General features: G+C 40.2%; 1 protein-coding gene across 3 annotated transcripts in view; it reads right to left on the bottom strand.

Annotated features, from left to right (window-relative positions):
* Positions 1–1044: 1044 nt before the first annotated feature.
* Positions 1045–20269, bottom strand: part of OTC (ornithine transcarbamylase) — a 78324-nt gene continuing 59099 nt past the window's right edge. The window contains exons 10-12 of one of the 3 annotated variants that reach the window (XR_008995115.1): positions 8196–8350; positions 6841–6958; positions 1045–4352 (exon numbers count right to left, since the gene is read on the bottom strand). Coding sequence is in view for 1 of the 3 variants with exons in the window: in XM_036879496.2 (XP_036735391.2) it covers positions 8291–8350 (60 nt within the window). In the remaining 2 variants the exon portion in view is untranslated. The other 2 variants (XR_008995116.1, XM_036879496.2) reach the window with 2 other exon arrangements.

Genomic DNA, 20269 nt, shown 5'->3' with positions numbered 1-20269 from the left:
CACGGTGACCATATTTAGTATATTATATACTTTAGGAGAGTAGTTCTTAAATGTTCTCATCACACCCACACAAATGGTAATTATGTGAGGTGATGGATGTGTTAAAGTTATTGTGGTAATAATTTTGCAGTAAATATGTGAATCAAATGAGAAAAAAAGAAGTCAGAGGACATTTACATTCCAGTGACCACATAAAAAGACAGTGTTGGAAATATAGTTAGTAGGGGCATACGTTTTTATGGAAAAAGATATGTGCTCTGTTGCTTGTTGATAGGATAAGTTCTTCAAAGAGATGTTCTATGACAAGGCTTATAGATACCAAATGTCTAAGTGTAACAACTACTTTTGCCTATAAAACATGTTTGTTATAGAAACTTGTAGTTAGCTGCTCATTTAAATAACATATTTTTGTAATAAGAAACGGAATGGGCTCCCTTAAGCAGTAAATGAACTTTCCAGTCGTACAGCTTAACATACAGTTGTAGAAAAATTGGCATCACCTCAGACAAATTTGACCCAAATCCCATGAAAAACCTGGGTCACGCCATGATTCTCATCAGTCAGGGCTCAGTTTCCTTCTCCGAGAGGTTTTCTCTGGGCACCTGTATTTAAAGCGGCATTACTCAAATTCTGGAAAATCACTTGGTAAAACTATAGAGGCCCAGTACCTCTCTACTTCAATAAGCCAGCGCCTGCAGGTTTTTTATTAGCTCTCCAGGTGGATCTGATCCTCCCCAAAGTTTGAGAACTACTGATCCAAATGTGTACTCTTCCTTTCATCCCTTTATTCTCTACTAGAGGATCTTATTTGTTTCCCTTACAGCTTACCACACTATCTATTTACATGCGGTTGTCTGCCCTCCCTACTAGAGTGTAAGCACCATTAGGGCAGGTGTCATGTCTTTCTGGTAACCCCAGTGCCTGACAAGTTCCTGGCACAAAGCTGGGGCTCAAAACAATAGAGGTCTTGGTATGTGTAAGATCAATAAAACAAGATTTCAATGTAGATTTTATCCATAGTTCATGCAGCCAAGACTTGCTTTATAGAAGTGAGTCATAAACTTTTTATTTTCCATCAGAAAATAAAACTTTTTGAGGAATGCTACTAAATAGTACAGATAAAATCGAAGTAAGTAGCTGTTCTGGTTTAATCAGGAATGGGTGTTCCAGAGTTCTCATTTGGCCTCCCTTGGATCCCAGAAGGCAATATAGGACCTTGCTTCACAAGGGGTGGTCTTTGTCTCAGCAGCATCAGTGGATGATACAAAAGGAATGGTAAGTAAAACCGCTGACACCTTAGCACGAAAGCAAAGCATAGAACCAGAATTCATTTTATTCTTCACTGTAGCATACAAGCAATTTTTTTAAAAGCCAGACTCACTTGTGAATGTCATTGATGAAGCAGTAAAAGTCATTAATATTAAATTTCAACCCTTGAATACACATCTCTTTAATATTCTGTGTCATAACATGAGAAGTAGGTATTTAAGCCTTTCTGTTGCATAATGAAATATGATGACTGTCTTGAAGAAAAGCACTTATGCAATTCTTTGAGCTGTATGTTGAACTAGCTGCCTCTTGCATGGTACACCAGTTTTAATTGACCAAAAGGAAAAAAAAATAACATTGGCAAACTGTGCATTAGGACTTAGGTTTTTGCAGACATCTTAAAAATGAAAGAGGTGAACCTGTCACTTCAAGGGAAGTAGATGACAGTATTTGTTGCCAAAGATAAAAGTTGAGCTTTCAAGAGAAAATTAGAATTGTGTAAAATTTGTATCTGTTTTGCAATACTTAAATGTTATTCTAAAGTGATAGGTAGTTGCCTTAGTCCATCTGTGCTGCCATAACAAAATACAACAGACTGGGTGGCTTATCGACAGCAGACAGTTACTTCTCACAGTCCTGGAGGTTGGGAAGTCCAGTATCAAGATGCCAGTGTGGTTGTGTCTGGTGAGGAACACAACCTGATTCATAGCTGGTGCCTTCTCACTGCATGGCAGAAGAGATTATGGAGCTCTGTGGGGTATAAGGGCACTAATCCCATTCATGAGGGATCCACCCTCATGCCCTAATCACCTCCCAAAGGCCCTCCTACTAATACCATAATCTTTGGGGGTTAGCAGTCCATTGTATGAATTTTGGGAGAACACAAACATTCAGGCATAGCAATGGTGATATTAAGAAATGTAATTTAAAATTTTTTATGTAATGTTCCATAATTTGGAAGATCTGCATAATTCCGTGAGCTAATAGTTTCCAAATGACCAATGTGGAATCACACATGGGTAAAATATCTATCCAAAGTGTAAGACAGGCATGTCTAATATAAGTGTGTAAAGTTCATTGATGGAGTTTAGATTCCAAATCGCAACTAATCTTTAAGGAGCTATCACTTGCGGATTTTCAATGTAACATCAAATAATATCCATGATTACTTGAAATTTATTAAAACAGCTCTCCCTTTTCAACTACTTATCTGTGTGAGGCCAGATATTCTTCCTATGCTTCAAACCAACATAGTACCACCGATGGAATGCAGAAGCAGATATGAGAATTCAGCTGTCTTCTATTAAAGTAGACCTCAAAGAAATGTGCAAAAATATAAAACAATGTCAGCCCTTCTATTCATTAACTTTATTTGTTTTAAAAAATATAGTTTTTTTCATAAAAATATATTATTCATGTTAACCTGTAAGGGGTTTACTATTGTTATTTTTAAATGAATCAATAAGTATTTCTCAAATTTCTGTTTCAATTTTTACTGTTATATACTGATACATATATCCTACATAGACAAAAGCTCTTTGGTATCTTCATAGTTTATGAGAATATAAAGAGGTCCTGAGACCAAAACATTTGAAAGTTGCTGTCTTAAGAACAGTTTGAAACCTTTGTTTGAGCAGTTGTAGCCTCAGACAGAGATGAATAAAACCTGATGAGTTCTTCCTAATCTCTTTCTCCTTTTATCAGCGAGACCCCAAGTCCATCAATTGCCAGATGCCTCTGATTTATTTCATATAAATGGTCATTCCCACCATGCTTTCCTAAGCAAAGCATTTAGTCACCTTGGTTAGATTTTTGGACTTGCTGGCTTCCGTGGTTTGGTTTGGCAAAGTGCCAGTTGGCTCACCTGGGCGGCACATTCACAAACCAGCTGGTGGAGAGAAATGACTCACCTAAAGCACCCAGCAGCTGGGTTCTTGGCAAACTTCAGAAGACAAGCTCATTCCTTGCACTTTTCTTGGACACCAAGTATTTTACTCAATATATTTATGATGACAGGATAGAATGTTGTTACAAAGATCCAAAGAAAAAACATATAAAGCATTGGAAACAATTGATCAAATAAAAAAGGGTTAATATTTACTGAGCACTTGCTTTAAGCAAATGATCTTATATATGTTATTTCATTTAATTCTCCCAACAACATTATGAGATGGGTGTTATTGTTCCCATTGTAGAGATAAGGAGAGCAGGGTTCAATAGCTGTTAGATAGCAGAAGAGGGATGAAACCCAGGCCTCAGTGGGTCCAAAGACAGACTAATTAAGAGGATCTGGATTGGCCAAATGCCTTAAGGTTTTGCTTTAGGGATGTGGGGACGAACACACCTCAAATAAGTCTTTAGAACTGCCTCAGACTAATGATTCTCAAAGTGTGGTCTTTGGACCAGCAGTATCAGCATCCCATGACACTTGTTTAAAATGCATATTCTCAGGTTCCAACCTAGACCAGCTGAATAAGAAGCTTTGGAGGAAGCCAGGAAGACAATGCGAAGGGCAGGCTCACTAAGCAGCTGCCAGGCTTGCCTGTCTTAAGGTACTAAGACACCACAGAACTAAAATCAGAAATATCGTGCCAGCTAACTCTTATCTACTCTTCTCTGGAGAAAGCAAATTAGTCTCCTATTCTGTGCAGCTGATAGAGACCTTGTTATGAATATGAACTTGTGACTGGAAAATAATATTTGTTACATTTAAAGTTCTACTTCCTTTTAAGAAAGGCTGACCCTGGTAACTGGAAACTTTTTGCTTATTAGGCATGAGCTCTTCAGCATTTGTCTAATGGCTCCTTAATTCTCTACTCCTCCGTTGGTGCCTGAAGGATGAACAGTACAATACAGACCTCTGAAACATCTTATTCATGGATCATCCCAGATCAGAGTCCCTAAAGGTAGAGCCTGAGATGGACATTCTTGTGCAAATGATTTATTGAGGAAGCACTCTCAGAAGAAGGGGAAGCAGGTTAAGCAGTAGGGGAAGCTAACCAAAGATGTGGTCTCTGACACCAGCTTCAGCCTGATCCCATGCGGAGCTCTGGAGCATGAATTTCACCACAGAGTTGTCTTGCCTAGAAGGAAGGGAGCAAGTCTTTGTACACCTCTCTCAGTCATTCATTGACTGTGGACTGCTGGTTGTGAGTTGGGAGCCAGAGTGCAACGTCCTGTCCTAAGTGGTTCCTGGTGGATGAGAGCAGCCTTCAGAGAAGGGGGCAGCTATGAGGCATTAGCAGCCAACCCAGCTGGGGGCTGGGCAAACCCAGGTAAAAGGATCTGGACAGGGCACCACCATCACCTGTTATGTGGATGTCTTTTGAATCTCTGCTTGTGTCTCTGGATGTCTGTACCCATCCCTGCCTCCTCTGTGAACTCTCCTCTATGGCCTATGGCTGCACAGAACCAGAGTCCTGGACCAGCCAGCTTCCTATCCCCCACTCAGCCTGTGAGGTAAATCAAATCAAGCGGCTACATTTGCAGGATCCCAGATAGCATGCAGAGGGGCACTGAACACATGCATTATCTCTGCCTATAGTATATATGTCTAGCCTATGAACATTTTCTTATTTCCTATTTTCTTCTTTTGCAAACTGAAGGGATAGTCTGGATTATTTGTACACCTCATTCCAGTTTAAAAATTCATTTGCCTAATGATTTTCCTCCAGAAGGCAATTGTGCTTGCATTTCCTCTGGGAATGAGTTTCACAGAATAAATAAATAAATAAAAATTAGAAACTAAGTCTGGTGTCATTGATATAAGACAGGCACTATTAAAACCGTGAAAAAATTTAGTCCATGTCTGGGATTTTGCTTCCATTTGCTCTGACCAAGGTTCTTTCATCAATAATTTATATTAAATTTTCTGGACAATTATTAGGGATGAATTTCTGTAAAATTTAAAAGACTGAAGAGTTGACCTCAAATTTCTGCTTCAATGATTGGTGTCATGTATTTGCTAGTGACAAAGCTGGTCAGACACTACCGTTCCCATTATAGAGCCTTAATGAAATTGTGGCAGAAACTGAGGCAAGACACCAAAACCATCACTGAAGTGTCCCTATGTGTCTCATTTTAATCAAGTACAAGGTGGTATTGAAAAAGATTCCCGATGTGAATAGTTGATGGTAGTGCCAATCCCTACCAGATCCTGGTCCTTTGTGTGACCAAAGAAAGCACCTCTTCAGGCTTAGGACATTCTGAAAAATGTCCTCTCTGGGTGGACAACTTGTGAAAAAAATGTCACTCCTTCCTCTTGGCTATAAGGCCTACAGGAGGGTACACAACGAGGAACTGAAGTGCAGACCAGGTTTCAACCCCTCATCACACCTTTCACCTGAAACCTTTGCACAAAACACAACTGGCACATCAGTATATGGTGTTCCTGGCTGTAGGAGTCTGATCATTGTGATTTGACTGGTTTTCCATTCTTTGATATGACCTTTCATATTTGTCAAAAGAATCAATCCTAACAATTTCTTGCCCTTTCTCGTCTCCAGAGGCTGCCTTTAGCCTTTGGCTCATGGCTCCCTTCCTCCTTCTTCAAAGCCAGCAGCACAGCTAGCATCTTCTCTGGCTTCTGACCTCCTGCCTTTCTCTTATAAGAACCCTTGTCATTATATCAGGCCCACCCCAGCAGAGTCTCACCCCATCTGGAAACACACAGACTACCATTTTGCTTTGGTTTTCCAAATTGCTGAGTGGTGCCATGTCTCAAGACATTCCTCAACCATCACCATAATCCAAACATTGATAGAGCTTCTAAGACAAAAAAAGAGTGTGTTCTGCATACCCTCTCTGCATATATTCTTCCTTCATTTTTATCACATGAGAAGACTTGCCTTGCAGGTTTGGCATTAGACCAAGGAGCCCCTGCCATTTTAACTGAGGTTCTAGGGTCACCTGCTTGTATAGAAGGTCTAATGTGGTATTGCCAAGTTCATCTGTGCAGATCTTTCTGCCTGGGGATTTTATAATGATTAGTGTAATATCCATTAGAAATATCTGATGTTGAATTATTTTTCTAACGTTCTTGGAAACTTTTCACTGAAAAAAAAATAACTGATGATTCTTCTCCAACACTGAAATCATTGCAGTATAATCACTTCATGTTTTCTACTTCCAGTGTTACAGTGGAGAAAGCCTGGAAGAAAGGAAGTCTTTGGCTAGTTATATTAATTAAGTGGGTAGGATTGATTATGTATACCAGAGATGCAAAGGTCCTTACAGTGGTTACATAGGAAGGGGAATGAGGGAGGAAAGAGAAAAAAGAAACAGGAGCTACAAATAGCTTTGGAAAAAATTAAGGCTCAATTTTCCTTCCCTGTTTTCTTTATTCTTGATGATATAAATAATGTCTCCTTAAGATGAAAAGTGAAGGAAGCAGAGAAATTCCTACAGGTTTGGGTTCAGAAGGATGTTAAATTGTGTGTACATAAAAAAGAAAGCTTTGGTGCTCTTTGAAGTAAAGTGACTATGTTCTGTCAAGAAATGTTTACAAGTCCTTCCTGATTGAAGGAAGAAAATTATACCTTCCATTTGGTGCAAAGAATAAGAGCTCATTACCATGGAGGACTGTTTAGAAAGTGGCAGGACACTTGGATTGTCTTTTGTATGTAGGCAATTTGAGGGAGAGCCTCCACAATCCACATGGCACCTTCTGCTTAAATAGTTCCTCTACTCTCTGTTGAAAGAAGATAGTCCGCTGAACTTCCTTTTCCAATAAATTAGAATACACATGAAAGTCACCTTTGATATTTACTAGAAAAATTGATTTTTTTCGGGTAACATTATGAGCCTTTTCCCCCTCTACAAAACATGCTTTATTGCATCTTCATTGCAAATCTAATTTGTAATTCATCTCTTATTACTCACTCATTTAAGTCATAACTATCTGCTGAAGAATATCCATCAGCCAACCTGGAAACATTCTTCTAATACTAGAAGTGGAATGTAAAGATCATTACATTTTTTTTTTGTCCTCTGTAAAATACATTATTTCTTTTAAAGTTACAGTTACATAATTTAACATTTTCACTAAAACAATGTGAAAATAGATCATAATAATTCCACAATACAAATTTTGGCCACCCACAAAAGACATCCAGCTTTAATTACATTATAATAATCCAGTAATGCACTTTTTATTATCCTGCAGAAAAATTGGAGGAAAAAACGGGCAAATATGTGTCAAGTAGTGAATTTATGGAAATATCCAGTGTGTAGTATGAGCAGATGCATAATAAGCACAAACATGAAAAAATGAAATTGCTTCTGCTGGAGAATTTGCACCTATGAAAATGTCAATCTCTAATGGATCTTACATTGCAAACTAGGTTTCCATGGTTTTACCACTTGTTCACAAAGGCTTCTCTAGGCTTGTAACATTAAGTATTCATTACAGAGAAGAGATGTGCGTTTTGAAAAGACCTTCCTTCTCACAAATGACTGGGGGAAAAATCCATTGTTGGGGTACAGGGATAGCTGCTTTCTAAGAATGTCATCATTTGCCTCCATAAATGAATGTCTGCCTAACTCACTTGCCTGAAAATTGTACTACATCAGCAAGATATATCATTTGGCTTCCTTGTTGGTCCTGGGGGATATGAACACAGCCCACAGATCTACCAGCAGCTGACTGCCTGGTAAATGTTTACTTATAAATTAGCATGGGTGATAATTTATTAAGGTAATAAGCATAGATTACATTTAATGGCTTAGACATTATGCATTATGAACGCAGTATTTTATGTTTAGTTGAAGCAAATGTGTATGATTATTAATATGATACCCAAACGTAACTCAGAAATTGTGAATTAGAGAGCTTAACCCAAGTCAAGCTGTGTATTACTGTGCATCAGCCCTTAAATTAAGGGTTTCAGGAAGGTTTCACAATAGCAAAGTGAGATGGTAGCATTCACCTATAGCATGTATCAGAGTTTGCTTATTTCTTAGATTTTCTTCTCCTTCCCCCATAAACTGACTCATTCTGGTACTGAAGATAAGCATCACAGCATCAGAATTTGGGCTTCTGGAGCTGAGGTGAGTAATCTGTCAGCAGAGACACCATGACAGCCTGGGGGATGATACAACAAAGAAAAAGAAAGAAATGGGAAAACATCAGCAAGAGTATACTTAAGGACCTAGGGAAGAGGAACTGGGTTTTTGCAGCTCTTGAAGGCCTAATGGTTAAAATGTGTTTTCCCAAGGAAATGATAGATTTCTGAACTAATATTTATTTTTACTTGGATAAAGGAAGGTCAGGAAGGCTCAGACCCAAATATGTGCAGAAACACCATGCTTACTTAGGCCTCATTCCAGGACTAGTGAGTGAGAGAATGGAAATGAGATACCACAGTGATAGCCGTGACTGCATTTTTTAGTCATAAATGAAACTTGGTATTGGTCGGTTTTCAAAAAATATAATCGCTCCCATCCTCATATTTACACTGTGGTTTGGTCAGTTGTAACATAGAGAGGCTTAGAATAAAAAAGATATTGAGTAATAAAAGTAAATCATTTGGGTTAATGAATAATGTCTTTCTGAATCTGAGTTCTTGTGAAAGAATTTTTATAACCAAGAGTACAGCTTCCCATCAGGCTGTCAGCCACAAATGGTCATTTTTTCACCTTTACTCTTCCCAATTCCCACAATAATAACCATACTAGTAATACCAGAAACAACAACGACAAACGTTTGTTGAGTGCTTCCTGTGTACCAGACTAAGTGCCTTACCATGTGTTAGTCAGTTAAGGAATATTTGCCAGGTACTGTGCTCGGCGCTTTGGTGAGCTAGAGAGAAATGTGTACACATTATCTCACTGGATGAGGCACTGCTCTAAGGCAGCTTCTGTTATTACCACTTACAGACCACAAAATCAACAGGTAGGACACAACTGGGTTTGGACCCAGGTTTCTCTGACTCTATTCTTAAAGGGTAGTTTTAGTGCCTTTCAGGTACTTGCTTTCTCCTTTCCACCATACTATACATGTGTCCATAGCCTGTATCAGAAGGGCAGGTCTTATATTTTCAAAGCTGTTCACTGAATGTATTTATTGAATAGTTACCATATGTTGGGCCCTGTGAGGAGTACTTTATGTGCATCACACCATTTTAATATCCTTTCCTACTGTGTGAGGTTGTAAGAGAGAGAAAACAGATAAGGAAACTGAGGCAGGGGTATTTTCCTGAGTGGTGGTACTAAGGGGTGAATTTGTGCCTGCCTATCCCTAGACCTTGACCACTGTGCTCAGATGACTCTTAACTCATTTAATTCTCAAAACCTTATGAAGTTGTTTCTATTTCTATCCACATTTTCATATGAATAAACTGGGCTTAGAGAAATCACAGTGCTTGCCTAAGATCACACAGCCAGAATTTTAACCTGCTTCCAAAGCCTATGTTCTAGAGGCGGAGCCAACATGGCGGCGTGAGTAGGACAGTGGGAATCTCCTCCCAAAAACATATATACTTTTGAAAATACAACAAACACAACTAGCCCTAAAAGAGAGACCAGAAGACGCAGGACAGTGGCCAGACTGCAGCTACACCAGCGAGAACCCAGCGCCTCGCGAAGGGGGTAAGATACAAGCCCCGGCCCTGCGGGACGCGAGCGCCCCTCCCCCCAGCTCCCGGCGGGAGAACAATAGGCAGAGCGGGAGGGAGACGGAGCCCAGGACTGCCGAACACCCAGCCCCAGCCATCCGGGCCAGAGCGCAGACACAGTATATGCCCAGGGGGCCCTGGATACTGGGAGAACAGGGGGTAGACCTCAGAGCGGGTGCTGAAGCTGATGCCCCTGTGACAAAGAAAAGCGGGGGCTTTTTTGAAAGTCTTAAAGGGACAGGGACTTAACAGCTTGACGGAAACAACCCAGGTCACAGTACAGCAGCTGGAAATTACAGGGAAAACCGGGTGCACTAACCCCCTGGGCGACAGCTCTGAGACCCCTCACGGAGGCAAACAGTCAAGCAGCCCCCCCATCCATCACCCCACCGGGCGCTGCGAAAGCAGAGAAGCAGCCTGAGACAAATTCCGCCCACAGAAAGGGAAATTTCTCCCTTCCGGCCAGGCAAGACACAAAGACCCACTCTACACGCAATTACCCAACACAAGCCACTAGGGGTCGCAGTTGCCCCAGTAAAGAAAGGCCAGTAGTAAGTGAAAATTTTGGCCCTCCCAGCTGACAGTCAATAGCACCTGTCAACATGAAAAGGCAAAAAAATATGATTCAGACAAGACTAACCCAGACAGCTTCGGCATCTGCTACATCTTCCCCTGAGAAGGAATCTGGGGAGATAGATTTAGCCAGTCTACCTGAAAAAGAATTCAAAACAAAAGTCATAACCATGCTGATGGACTTGCAGAGAAATATGCAAGAACTAAGGAAGGAGAATTCAGAAATAAAACAAGCTCTGGAAGGACTTCAAAACAGAATGGACGAGATGCAAGAGACCATTAATGGACTAGAAAACAGAGAACAGGAACGCAGAGAAGCTGATGCAGAGAGAGATAAAAGGATCTCCAGGAATGAAAGAATTTTAAGAGAGCTGAGTGATCAATATAAAAGAAATAATTTAAGAATCATAGGCATTCCAGAAGAAGTAGAGAGAGAAAAGGGGATAGAAAATGTCTTTGAAGAAATAATTGCTGAAAATTTCCCCAAACTAGGGGAAGAAATGGCCTCTCAGACCACAGAGGTACACAGAACTCCCATGACAAGGGATCCAAGGAGGGCAACACCCAGACACATAATAATTAAAATGGCAAAGATCAAAGACAAGGACAAAGTATTACAAGCAGCCAGAGAGAAAAAAAAGGTTACCTACAAAGGAAAACCCATCAGGCTATCATCAGACTTCTCAACAGAAACCCTACAGGCCAGAAGAGAATGGCATGATATACTTAATGCAATGAAACAGAAGGGCCTCGAACCAAGACTACTGTATCCAGCACGAATATCATTTAAATATGAAGGAGGGATTAAACAATTCCCAGACAAGCAAAAGTTGAGGGAATTTGCCTCCCACAAACCACCTCTACAGGGCATCCTACAGGGACTGCTCTAGATGGGAGCACTCCTAAAAAGAGCACACAACAAAACACCCAACATATGAAGAAGGGAGGAGGAGGAATAAGAAGGGAGAGAAATAAAGAATCATCAGATTGTGTTTATAATAGCTCAACAAGCGAGTTAAGTTAGACAGTAAGACAGTAAAGAAGCTAACCCTAAACCTTTGGTAACCACAAACTTAAAGCCTGCAATGGCAATAAATTCATACCTTTCAATAATCACCCTAAATGTAAATGGACTGAATGCACCAATCAAAAGACACAGAGTAATAGAATGGATAAAAAAGCAAGATCCATCCATATGCTGCTTACAAGAGACTCACCTCAAACCCAAAGACGCGCACAGACTTAAAGTCAAGGGATGGAAAAAGATATTTCAAGCAAACAACAGAGAGAAGAAAGCAGGTGTTGCAATTCTGGTATCAGACAAAACAGACTTCAAAATAAAGAAAGTAAAAAAAGACAAAGAAGGACATTACATAATGATAAAGGGCTCAGTCCATCAAGAGGATATAACCATTATAAATATATATGCACCCAATACAGGAGCACCAACATACCTGAAACAAATATTAACAGAACTAAAGGAGGAAATAGAATGCAATGCATTCATTCTAGGAGACTTCAACACACCACTCACTCCAAAGGACAGATCCACCAGACAGAAAATAAGTAAGGACACAGAGGCACTGAACAACACACTAGAACAGATGGACCTAATAGACATCTACAGAACTCTACATCCAAAAGCAACAGGATACACGTTCTTCTCAAGTGCACATGGAACATTCTCCAGAATAGACCACATACTAGGACACAAAAAGAGCCTCAGTAAATTCCAAAAGATTGAAATCCTACCAACCAACTTTTCAGACCACAAAGGCATTAAACTAGAAATAAACTGTACAAAGAAAGCAAAAAGGCTCACAAACACATGGAGGCTAAACAACACGCTCCTAAATAATCAATGGATCAATGACCAAATCAAAATGGAGATCCAGCAATATATGGAAACAAATGACAACAACAACACTAAGCCCCAACTTCTGTGGGACGCAGCAAAAGCAGTCTTAAGAGGAAAGTATATAGCACTCCAAGCATATTTAAAAAAGGAAGAGCAATCCCAAATGAACGGTCTAATGTCACAACTATCAAAATTGGAAAAAGAAGAACAAATGAGGCCTAAGGTCAGCAGAAGGAGGGACATAATAAAGATCAGAGAAGAAATAAATAAAATTGAGAAGAATAAAACAATAGCAAAAATCAATGAAACCAAGAGCTGGTTCTTCGAGAAAATAAACAAAATAGATAAGCCTCTAGCCAGACTTATTAAGAGGAAAAGAGAGTCAACACAAATCAACAGTATCAGAAATGAGAAAGGAAAAATCACAACAGATCCCGCAGAAATACAAAGAATTATTAGAGACTACTATGAAAACCTATATGCTAACAAGCTGGGAAACCTAGGAGAAATGGACAACTTCCTAGAAAAATACAACCTTCCAAGACTGACCCAAAAAGAAACAGAAAATCTAAACAGACCAATTACCAGCAACGAAATTGAAGTGGTAATCAAAAAACTACCAAAGAACAAAACCCCCGGGCCAGATGGATTTACCTCGGAATTTTATCAGACATACAGGGAAGACATAATACCCATTCTCCTTAAAGTTTTCCAAGAAATAGAAGAGGAGGGGATACTCCCAAACTCATTCTATGAAGCTAACATCACCCTAATACCAAAACCAGGCAAAGACACCACCAAAAAAGAAAACTATAGACCAATATCCCTGATGAACGTAGACGCAAAAATACTCAACAAAATTTTAGCAAACCGAATTCAAAAATACATCAAAACCATCGTACACCATGACCAAGTGGGATTCATCCCAGGGATGCAAGGATGGCACAACATTCGAAAGTCCATCAATATCATCCACCACATCAACAAAAAGAAAGACAAAAACCACATGATCATCTCCATAGATGCTGAAAAAGCATTTGACAAAGTTCAACATCCATTCATGATAAAAACTCTCAGCAAAATGGGAATAGAGGGCAAGTACCTCAACATAATAAAGGCCATCTATGAAAAACCCACAGCCAACATTATATTGAATAGCGAGAAGCTGAAAGCATTTCCGCTGAGATCGGGAACTAGACAGGGATGCCCACTCTCCCCACTGTTATTTAACATTGTACTAGAGGTCCTAGCCACGGCAATCAGACAAAACAAAAAAATACAAGGAATCCAGATTGGCAAAGAAGAAGTCAAACTGTCACTATTTGCAGATGACATGATACTGTACATAAAAAACCCTAAAGACTCCACCCCAGAACTACTAGAACTGATATCGGAATACAGCAAAGTTGCAGGATACAAAATCAACACACAGAAATCTGTGGCTTTCCTATATACCAACAATGAACCAACAGAAAGAGAAATCAGGAAAACAACTCCATTCACAATTGCATCAAAAAAAATAAAATACCTAGGAATAAACCTAACCAAAGAAGTGAAAGACTTATATTCTGAAAACTACAAGTCACTCTTAAAAGAAATTAAAGGGGACACTAACAGATGGAAACGCATCCCATGCTCATGGCTAGGAAGAATTAATATCGTCAAAATGGCCATCCTGCCCAAAGCAATATACAGATTTGATGCAATCCCTATGAAACTACCAGCAACATTCTTCAATGAACTGGATCAAATAATTCAAAAATTCATATGGAACCACCAAAGACCCCGAATAGCCAAAGCAATCCTGAGAAAGAAGAATAAAGTAGGGGGGATCTCACTCCCCAACTTCAAGCTCTATTATAAAGCCATAGTAATCAAGACAATTTGGTACTGGCACAAGAACAGAGCCACAGACCAATGGAACAGACTAGAGAATCCAGACATTAACTCAGACATATATGGTCAATTAATATTTGATAAAGGAGCCATGGACATACAATGGCGAAATGACAGTCTCTTCAACAGATGGTGCTGGCAAAACTGGACAGCTACATGTAGGAGAATGAAACTGGACCATTGTCTAACCCCATATACAAAAGTAAACTCAAAATGGATCAAAGACCTGAATGTAAGTCATGAAACCATTAAACTCTTGGAAGAAAACATAGGCACAAACCTCTTAGACATAAACATGAGTGACCTCTTCTTGAACATATCTCCCCGGGCAAGGAAAACAACAGCAAAAATGAACAAGTGGGACTATATTAAGCTGAAAAGCTTCTGTACAGCAAAAGACACCATCAATAGAACAAAAAGAAACCCTACAGTATGGGAGAATATCTTTGAAAATGACACATCCGATAAAGGCTTGACGTCCAGAATATATAAAGAGCTCACACGCCTCAACAAACAAAAAACAAATAACCCAATTAAAAAATGGGCAAAGGAACTGAACAGACGGTTCTCCAAAAAAGAAATACAGATGGCCAACAGACACATGAAAAGATGCTCCACATCGCTAATTATCAGAGAAATGCAAATTAAAACTACAATGAGGTATCACCTCACACCAGTAAGGATGGCTGCCATCCAAAAGACAAACAACAACAAATGTTGGCGAGGCTGTGGAGAAAGGGGAACCCTCCTACACTGCTGGTGGGAATGTAAACTTGTTCAACCATTGTGGAAAGCAGTATGGAGGTACATCAAAATGCTCAAAACAGACTTACCATTTGACCCAGGAATTGCACTCCTAGGAATTTACCCTAAGAATGCAGCAATCAAGTATGAGAAAGATCAGTGCACCCCTATGTTTATCGCAGCACTATTTACAATAGCCAAGAATTGGAAGCAACCTAAATGTCCATCGATAGATGAATGGATAAAGAAGATGTGGTACATATACACAATGGAATACTACTCAGCCATAAGAAAAGGGCAAATCCAACCATTTGCAGCAACATGGATGGAGCTGGAGGGTATTTTGCTCAGTGAAACAAGCCAAGCAGAGAAAGAGAAATACCAAATGATTTCACTCATCTGTGGAATATAAGAACAAAGGAAAAACTGAAGGAACAAAACAGCAGCAGAATCACAGAACTCAAGAATGGACTAACAGGTACCAAAGCCTATGTTCTAGAACCAATACCCTATGTTGCCTTCAGGATACAAAAATGTATTGAGCAAATACTTAGGGTATTTATCTGGCACCATTCTAGGTATAATAAAGAACATTACAGATAAGATTAAAGCCCTCATCAAAGAGTTTCCACTACAATGGGGGAAAAGGAAACAAACAAATGAGCACATATCAAGTAGTGATAAGTGTCATTAGAAAATAAAATTAAAATGGGATCAAGGAGGCAGGGGAACCATGGAAGAGTGGGTGGCCAGGGAAGGCCTTGTTAAAGGAATGACATTTAAGTTGAGATCTGAATGACAAGGTGGAACTAGGAAGGCCAAACTCTGGGATAAGAACATCTTCCAGGTAAAATATTTTAAGCTTTTTTTATGGGTTCCTGGGACCACATCTCAGGTTTGGTTTTTGTTTTTGTTTAATGGGTATTGCATGTGTCAAATTTATTTCCAAAGGTAAAATCTGGGAAAGTGAACTTGGAGTAGAGTTGCCAGATTTCGTTAAATAAATAAATACAGACAGTTAAATCGACACTTTAGATATAAACAACACTTTCTTAGAATTATAATTATGTTCCAAATATTGCATGGGACATACATATATGAAACAAATATTCATTGTTTATCTGACATTTCAGTTGAACTGGGTGTCCTGTATTTCATCTGGCACCCCTAACTTGCAAAGATGTTAACAGGCGATAAAACACTGTGAGTCACATTACATTTGCATTGGTGTTGTGTATCTAGGGGTCTGGAGTGTCAGCTCTTTTGCAGGTTCCCTTAGGTCCCTTTAATTCTACAATAAAATCTGTAGGCAGAGGAAGAAATCCACCTATTTTTTGTGAGTCCTATTGTCTTAATAATTACTGAAAAATATAAAGCAAGCTTTGTGGGGAGGAGAGGGGTTATTATCTTTTTTAACAAAGGGATCCAAAGGCCTAAAGACCCCTGAGAGAATGATGTGATTACTAGAGTGTTCTGAACAGCATTGCTGGAAATCACTTGGGTTGGAGGCCTTAAAAAGCTACTCTAACTGCTGAAAGAGTACACTTCTGCTTTAAAAGTGTTTTGTGCCTTTAGAGCAAGCCTGTTACCCTATTTAGTTATATACCTTACATCAGTAATTGTGGGCATCTCAGAACTTGAGGCTAGATTATATCTTTCCTTCCTTCATCTATCCTGATTTTAAATGAAATTGTGTGGAAATAATTTTCTAGAGTGTAGTGCTATCCCATAGAACTTTCTGCAATGATAGAAATGTTCTATGTCTGTGCTGTCATTTACAAATAGTGTAGCCACCAGCCATGTGTGGCTATTGAGCACTTAAAATGTGGTTAGTATGCATGAGGAATTGAATCTTAAATTTTATTATATTTTAATTAGTTTACATTTAAATTTAAATAACCACATGCACCTAGTGGCTACTGTATTGGATAGGGACATCTAGAGGAAAACAGAATATTGTGCCGGTACATCCCAGAGAAAGCTATCACAGCAGTACTGAGCCCAAATGCCACTCTAATTAAGCTAATAATTATTTCTTTGACTATAAAATAGGAATTTACATTCGACATTCACCAAGGTCTCATCCCACTTGAAAAATGCTATGCTTCTGTGAATTGTACAGGCTGTGTGGAGACCACACAATATTCATTTTTTCGTATCTCCAATGCCTGGCAGCGGGCCTGGCACACAGAGATGCTCAGTATATGATTGCTGAAATGGACTGAACTCAATGTGATGTCCAAATCCTGTAGCGCAGGCACACAAAGAGGGCAGCCCCTGCAGCGGCACCTCTGTTCCAGCATCTGTGTCAGGTATCAGTAGTCATTTAAGCCACTTCCTTTCCAAGACCACAGGCAGGCTTAGAACCTGCTTTACACAGGACACCAACTAGTCTGTTGATGAGATGGAAGACCCGAGCTTAAAAATCTTTTGACTTCTATATAATTATCTGCTTGTTTTTTTATGTGAGGAAACTGGGACCTGGAGAAGAAATACTTATGCAAGATGGCACAGCTGACTGGTCTGAAAGACAGTTATAGAACTCAAGTCTCCTCACTCCCACCAAGTATTCTTTCTCTTACAGACTCACTGCCTTCATTTTGATATAGCTCTACCTCTTGCCCTCTTTAAAATATATTTTCCCCTAATAATAGCAGGTAGATCAGGAAGGTAGGGGATGGAGAGATGGTCATAGGACTTGGGTGGAAAATGGGTAAGCATAAGATTTTACTCTGTGTATGTGTATACATAGACATATCTCCTCATAAACATCTCAACCATGTGAATACGTTATGTATTTAATTTTTTAAAGTGAATTCAATTAAAAGATGTTTAATAAGCTGTTTAAAAATTCAGAAGTACAGAGCATCTTCATAAATTATGTTTAAGAAAACTTGTAGTTTTTCCCCTCTGAATTTCTACAAAGGACCTATTTTAACAGATTCTATAAATATCTATAAATAATTATAGATATAACAAATTTAGACCTGATATACAATTTTCCGTTACAAAAGGAGTCATGATTGGCTTCCAAGTAGCCATAGTGGAACTCAAACCTCTGCTGGCCCCTGTATTAGATCAACAATAAAGATGATGATGGTGATAATAATTACAGTAATAATTACAGAGTATTACTACCATAGTAAATGTTTTGCATGTATTATTTTAATGCTCATAATAACCCTATATGTCCCTATTGATAGGTTAGATAAATAATTAGCAGTTAGTCCTTTCCCCCTTGTTTTTCTCTACTCCAGAGGTAGAAACCTATAAACCACCTTTCCAAGACTCCCTTGCAGCTAGAGGGCAGCATGCCACTCAGCTTCATCTACTCAGGACTTGAAGCCATAAGTGAACAACATGCAGTGGAAGCCATCCTCTGAGAGACTGGATATTCTTGTCCATATGCAGGTGGATGTATATGGTTCAGCTGGGGCAGCTATAATGGAGTATTTGGTATTTAGTTTCAAGGACCTTATTAGGATCCAGGCTATGGGTGGCTGTGTCAGTGGTGTTTTGGCTACAAAAGAACCACAGTGTTGTTGGGCAATTTTCCTGCCTGTCTTGTTTCCATGTATGTGGTATCCAAGAATGAGTCACGGCACCCTCTTTCCCTAGAGATTCTGAGACCTGTTTAATGTCTTTTAATAAATTCCTTTCCATTTATCTATCTAGAATGGACTCCATCATTTGCCAGTTAAGTTCCTGGCTAGTGTTTTAATTGAGATCAGTTAAATCACTAATAGCTAAAAAATGGTGATACTAAATTAAGGCCCTTGAGTATTCCATTTCCCTTGTATTCACAGGGTGCCATTTGGGATATTATAAAGTAGAGACATGAGGTTGATATTTCCTAAAATAGCAGTGATGAAGATATAACTAGTGGCATTATGTTATAGGGACCAATAATTTTTAAGATTAGTTTTGCTGCAATTCTGGAAATATTCAGTACCTAAACACCAATGTTCCTATATAGCCAAAGTCAAGAACAGAACCAAAACAATTATCCAGGCAAGTCACAAAAGGAAGAAAGAGAGGAGGAAGGAAATAAGACTTCTTTGAATGCCCATTCTGTGACAGGCACTGAGTTAGGGGCTTCTATACACATTAACAAGGGGATTGCAAAATAAGAATTATACAATTTACAGTGGGTAGCAGGCAATAGTGGCCACTGCTCAGGCTGATCAAAAGCACTACAAATTTTGATTAAATAGATATATTTGGAAAGGGATCAGTTTTACTCCATTAAAAATACACTCTAGGGGGATCATGGGAAGATGGCAGCGTGAGTAGTTCAGAGGACATCTCCTCCCCAAAACATATATATTTATGAAAATACAATAAATACAACTATTCCTAAAAGAGACACCAGTGGATGCAGTACAATAGCCAGGATACATCTACATCTGTGAGAACTCAACATCACACGAAGGGGGTAAGATACAAGCCGCGGCCAAGCGGGACCCGAACGCCCCCCCCACCCCAAAACCCAGCAGGAAGAAAGGAGTCAGAACAGGGAGGGAGTGAAAGCCCAGGACTGCTAAACAACCAGCTATAGAAATCCGCACGCGGAATGCAGACACAAGGTGCACGGGGTGCTGGATATTAGAGAAACAGAAAAGCAAAACCTGTGGGAAGTTCCCCGCAACCAGCGCCCCCAAGACAAAAGAAAAGTGAGTGCTTTCTGCAAGTCTTAAAGAGACAGGGACCCCATAGCTGAACGAAGTTGTCCCGGCACACTTAGTCAGCAGCTGGGAATCCCGGGGAAACTTAGGCACCCTAAATCCTGTGGAGGCAGTGCAGCTCTGAAGCCCCTAATGGCACTAAGCAGCCTGCCAGTCATTCCTCCAACTGGCGCGGACCCCAACACACCGGCCCAGTAGCAGGAGAGTGGCAGCGCATGCCGGGGATGGCTGCACCACAAGGGACCGGGAGCAGATCCGTGTGCCAACAGCACAGGAGGGGATGAGGAGAGGCTTGTGCCAGCCCGCAGCAGTGCGACTGAATGGCCCAGGTGCGGCTAGCGCTCACAGGTGGCAGTGGAGCCAGAGGAGCCCGGTAGAGGCCCACGCGCACCTGCACCGGAGGCAGAGGGAGCAGGCGCGCTCCCAGCAGCCAACCAGAATCCCAGCCCAAGGCAGTCGCCCGGACCAGACCCAAAGGCTGCTGCTGGCACACAGCTGCCCAGCAGGGGCGCCGCTAGCACAGAGGAGCGCACCTGGCGTGCCTGCCACTCCCCGCAGGGCTCCGTACTGCTCTGACGGAGACCCCGCCCACAGCAGCTTAGGGGACTAACCCAGTGGCTGCTCCAGGAGTG

Source organism: Manis pentadactyla, chromosome X, assembly GCF_030020395.1.
Source record: "Manis pentadactyla isolate mManPen7 chromosome X, mManPen7.hap1, whole genome shotgun sequence".
In the NCBI taxonomy this organism is placed as follows: domain Eukaryota; kingdom Metazoa; phylum Chordata; class Mammalia; order Pholidota; family Manidae; genus Manis; species Manis pentadactyla.
Note: the sequence above shows the minus strand (reverse complement) of the source record. Positions and strands in the feature narration are given on the sequence as shown.